This window comes from Poecilia mexicana, unplaced genomic scaffold, assembly GCF_051168715.1.
Source record: "Poecilia mexicana isolate PSO_F unplaced genomic scaffold, ASM5116871v1 scaffold_18, whole genome shotgun sequence".
Lineage (NCBI taxonomy): Eukaryota > Metazoa > Chordata > Actinopteri > Cyprinodontiformes > Poeciliidae > Poecilia > Poecilia mexicana.
In genome coordinates, this window is record NW_028263387.1 from 131,631 (window position 1) to 136,532 (window position 4,902).

Below are 4,902 nucleotides of genomic sequence, written 5' to 3' on the forward strand. Positions count from 1 at the left end.
GGTGGGACCCCGGGAACCGGACCGGAGGTCCGGTTGGGCCCAAAACGGTTAAAAATTCGTATAAATTCGGGGGAACGTCCTAGCGGAAATCGGAGACCACCAGAACCATCCGCGGACCGGCCCGGATCCGACGGTGTGCGGCTCGCCCGGGTTCCGGTCCGTTTGGACCGACTTATCGCGGGGCAAAGCCGGCCCGGTTTGACGCTAATCCTTTGGAGACCCGTAGAAGCTCGAGGGAAGGTCCTAGAGACGATCCGAGACCACCTCCGTGTTCAGGAGGCTCGGAGCTTTAAAACGGTATATGACATGCACGTATGGGGGGCCCCGATCTCCCAGGAGAGCCGGAAATGTCGTTTTCAGCCATCCGGAAAAGGGCCCTCCATAGGGAATGAATGGGAGACCACCCGACCTTTGAACCGGGGCTGCAGCCGCAAACGGGGTCCGATCTCCGCGTGCTTCGGCACCCTTGGAGGGTACGTCGGGGGCTATGGCCAAACCGAGTTTGAGACCCCTGGCTCTTATGGTTGGGTCTCCAGGGGGTCTCAAATCTGGGGCCCCCCAGGGCCTGGATCTCGGCCTCGGGGGGCGGGGGGCCCGGACCAACGGTGGCACACGGTCGTGGGGGTTGCCCCCAACCGACCCACCGAGTTTCAGCCCTCTGGGACACCGTTAAGGGGGTCTCCCGCGGGGGTCTTTGCCTCCGTCCCATAACCCACCTTACCTTTGGAGACCCGTAGAAGGTCGGGGGAAGGTCCTAGAGGCGATCCGAGACCACCTCCGTGTTCAGGAGGCTCGGAGCTTTAAAACGGTATATGACATGCACGTATGGGGGGCCCCGATCTCCCAGGAGAGCCGGAAATGTCGTTTTCAGCCATCCGGAAAAGGGCCCTCCATAGGGAATGAATGGGAGACCACCCGACACTTCGGGCGGGCCTGGAGCCGCAAACTTGGTCCGATCTCCGCGTGCTTTGGAACCCTTGGAGGGTACGTCGGGGGCTATGGCCAAACCGAGTTTGAGACCCCTGGCTCTTATGGTTGGGTCTCCAGGGGGTCTCAAAGTCCGGGGGCCCCCCAGGGCCGGGATCCAGGCCCTGGGGGGCGGGGGGCCCGGACCAACGGTGGCACACGGTCCGGGGGAAGGCCCCGGACCGACCCACCGAGTTTGAGACCCCTGGCTCATAGGGTAGGGTCTCCAGGGGGTCTCAAAGTCCGGGGGCCCCCCAGGGCCGGGATCCAGGCCCTGGGGGGCGGGGGGCCCGGACCAACGGTGGCACACGGTCCGGGGGAAGGCCCCGGACCGACCCACCGAGTTTCAGCCCTCTGGGACCCCGTTAAGGGGGTCTCCCGCGGGGGTCTTTTCCTCCGTCCCATAACCCTACCTATGGCGAACGGCCAATGTCCGCGGTTGGCGCTGCCCTGCCTCCGCTGACGCTGCCAGGGCGTACGTGAGCGCTGCCCTGCCTCCGCTGACGCTGCCAGGGCGTACGTGAGCGCTGCCCTGCCTCCGCTGACGCTGCCAGGGCGTACGTGAGCGCTGCCCTGCCTCCGCTGACGCTGCCAGGGCGTACGTGAGCGCTGCCCTGCCTCCGCTGACGCTGCCAGGGCGTACGTGAGCGCTGCCCTGCCTCCGCTGACGCTGCCAGGGCGTACGTGAGCGCTGCCCTGCCTCCGCTGACGCTGCCAGGGCGTACGTGAGCGCTGCCCTGCCTCCGCTGACGCTGCCAGGGCGTACGTGAGCGCTGCCCTGCCTCCGCTGACGCTGCCAGGGCGTACGTGAGCGCTGCCCTGCCTCCGCTGACGCTGCCAGGGCGTACGTGAGCGCTGCCCTGCCTCCGCTGACGCTGCCAGGGCGTACGTGAGCGCTGCCCTGCCTCCGCTGACGCTGCCAGGGCGCTGATTAGCCGGAGGGCACCGGCTGCGCCCCGCCAATTGGCCTCAATAGGCTGCACCTGCTGCGCCCCGCCGTTCCCCTGCAGCTAATTGGCCTCAATAGGCTGCACCTGCTCATTCCAGCCCCGGCAGCCGGACAGAGACGCTTCTGCTGGAGGTTTTGAGCACCGGGGAAGCTTCCAGATGCCAAACCATCGACCCTACAGACGCTGCCCCATCTGCCGCAGTAAGTTTGCCCAGCTGCCGAAGCATTTAGAGCGAGTTCACCGCGTTTTGAACCAGGCGGAGCGGAAAATCCTGCTGGCTTTTGCCCACGGGCGAGTCAACGTCCGGGGAATGGACTGCCCTGTCCGGGGCTGCACCTACAGAGGTCCCAGGGTCGACCGCCACCTCTCCGCCGGTCACGGGGAGCTGGAGGTCGAGACGATAAGGGGGCACCTCCGCAGCCTTCACTGGAGGGCCACCATCCACGCTCTCTCCGTACTGAGGTCCACGGAGCCCACGCCACGGCTGGCTTCCGAGCTGGACCTGCCGGACCAGCAGCAACCAGCCCCAGACTCTCCTGGGGAGGACGGAGACGTGTCCTCCTCTTCTCCGGGGACCGCCCTGGAGCCTCTTTCCGGTAGGGATTCTCCGCCTCGCTCCCACAGACCTGGTTCTCTGCCCGCATCGCCGCCCCCTGGTTCCAACGCCTCTTCTCCTCCTCCTCCTCCTGGCTCCACGGCCAGCCCTCCTCCTCCTCCTCCTCCTGGTCCTGGTGGTCCTGGTTCCGACCCCGGCTCTCCCCCTCCTGGTCCTGCTTCCAACGCTGGCTCTCCTGCCCCTGCCGGGACGCGGCCAGAGGCGGAGACGAGCGACTCTGACCCTCCGGCCGGCTCCAGCAGCACCAGGGCGGTCCGAGGGCTTGCCCTGCTCCCCTTCGCACCGCTAGTGTTCCCCGCTGCCGTGGAGAGCTACTTGGAGGAGTACCACACGCACCTCCGTGGGGCCCTGCCCACCCCGCAGCACTGCATGAACGCGCGCTCCAAGCTGGGCCGGATCCGGAGCCTTCTCTCCTTCGTGGCCCGGGGGAAACCTCTCAACGCCACCTGGGCGTTCATGCATGACCTGGAGAAGATCCACGCCTTCCCACAAGCCCTGAAGGACAGGAGGAGAGCCATAACAACAGTCAAGGTCTACCTGGTGAACTTCTCGCAGTTCATGGACTACTTCTCCGAGACCCCGCCGAGGGGCTGCAGGCTGACCAAGAGACAGATCAGGGGGGTGAGCAGGGCGGTCAGAGCGGACCTCCAGCAGATCGTGACCGAGGTAACCCTCCACCAGATCTCCGTGAAGCGCTCCAAGGCCAAGAGGTCCATCAGCAGGAAGCAGCTGCGGAGGTGCAAGAGCCTGGCCACGGCCACCATCCCTGTGCTCCTCGGGAAGCTGGAGGCGGCACCCTCGAACGTCCAGCTCCGCCACAGGCTCTACGGCTACCTGGCCTGCTACCTGTCTGCTGTCTACGGCCACCGGCCTGGGGTGCTGACCAACATGACTGTGGGGGAGCTCCAGGAGGCGATGGAGGATGCTGAGGAAGGATCTCCAGGCTTTGTGATCAATGTAAGTGGATCTACGAGAACCAGGGGCATGGAGCTCCGGGCAGAGAACCAGGCGCACTGAGCTCCATGCTCCTGGAGCTCATCTCATCTCATCCCTTCTCAGGTGAGGAACCACAAGACCAACAGGGCCTTCGGGGCGGCCCAGCTGTTCCTGACCCACGCCGAGTTCAGCTGGTTCGTCCGGTGGCTCTCCGTCCGGAACACGCTGAACCCACCGTGCCGGTTCCTCCTCTTCAGCAGCAACCAGAAGCGGATCGCCAAGCTGACGCGGTTCTCCCAGTGTGCCTGGACGGAGATGGGGCTTCCAGGCCGGCCGACCATGACTGATTTCCGCAGCGCAGTGGCCACACACGTGGGTAGCACATTTCTCCGGTCGGAGGGGGGGGGGGGAAAGAAAAAACCACCAGGTTTTTTAATACATTTTTATTCTGTTTTTCAGGCAAGGGATGCACACAGCAGCGAGGTCAGGGGACAGCTTGCCCGGGTGATGTGCCACGACACCAGGACCGCGGACAGGTTCTACGCCAACCAGCTCACGGCGGAACAACTGGCGGACATCCGGAGCAAGTTTGACCGGGCCACAGCGCCACAATCTTCCTCTCCAGGCTCCGGGGAAGCCAGCCCACCACTCCCCCCCCGGCAAGGTGACTCCTCTTCGGACCTGGCCTCCTCCACCACCCCTGGGGACTCGGAGAGAGAGACGGAGGAAAACAATTAAAAATGTTCAATAAAGATGTTAAATGTGAAACAACCGCATCTCTTTAATTACCTGGGCTGGGGAGGGAGGGTAGGTTGGGGTAGCTCCAGGCCCTGACCTCCAGGAAGAGAACCAGGCATGGAGCTGCAGGCCCTGACCTCCAGGAAGAGAACCAGGCATGGAGCTGCAGGCCCTGACCTCCAGGAAGAGAACCAGGCATGGAGCTGCAGGCCCTGACCTCCAGGAAGAGAACCAGGCATGGAGCTGCAGGCCCTGACCTCCAGGAAGAGAACCAGGCATGGAGCTGCAGGCCCTGACCTCCAGGCAGAGAACCAGGCATGGAGCTGCAGGCCCTGACCTCCAGGAAGAGAACCAGGCATGGAGCTGCAGGCCCTGACCTCCAGGAAGAGAACCAGGCATGGAGCTGCAGGCCCTGACCTCCAGGAAGAGAACCAGGCATGGAGCTGCAGGCCCTGACCTCCAGGAAGAGAACCAGGCCTGGAGCTGCAGGCCTTGACCTCCAGGCAGAGAACCAGGCCTGGAGCTGCAGGCCTTGACCTCCAGGCAGAGAACCAGGCCTGGAGCTGCAGGCCTTGACCTCCAGGCAGAGAACCAGGCCTGGAGCTGCAGGCCCTGACCTCCAGGCAGAGAACCAGGCCTGGAGCTAAAGGCCTTGACCTCCAGGCAGAGAACCAGGCCTGGAGCTGCAGGCCTTGA

The 4,902-nt window shown here is 64.6% G+C and overlaps 1 protein-coding gene across 1 annotated transcript; it reads left to right on the top strand.

The window, feature by feature from the left end:
* Positions 1 to 1,853: 1,853 nt before the first annotated feature.
* On the top strand, positions 1,854 to 4,239 carry LOC148153836 (uncharacterized). Its single transcript, XM_088015876.1, has 3 exons — positions 1,854 to 3,489; positions 3,592 to 3,840; positions 3,928 to 4,239. Exons 1-3 carry the CDS (start codon positions 2,074 to 2,076, stop codon positions 4,204 to 4,206), a joined length of 1,944 nt encoding a protein of 647 aa, XP_087872002.1. The 5' UTR covers positions 1,854 to 2,073; the 3' UTR covers positions 4,207 to 4,239.
* Positions 4,240 to 4,902: the final 663 nt, after the last annotated feature.

Coding starts and splice junctions, on each gene's coding strand:
- LOC148153836 (XM_088015876.1), top strand. CDS start 2,074: ATGCCAAACCATCGACCCTACAGACGCTGCCCCATCTGCCGCAGTAAG. Junction 3,490..3,591: donor CTCCAGGCTTTGTGATCAAT/GTAAGTGGATCT, acceptor ATCCCTTCTCAG/GTGAGGAACCACAAGACCAA. Junction 3,841..3,927: donor GCAGCGCAGTGGCCACACAC/GTGGGTAGCACA, acceptor TCTGTTTTTCAG/GCAAGGGATGCACACAGCAG.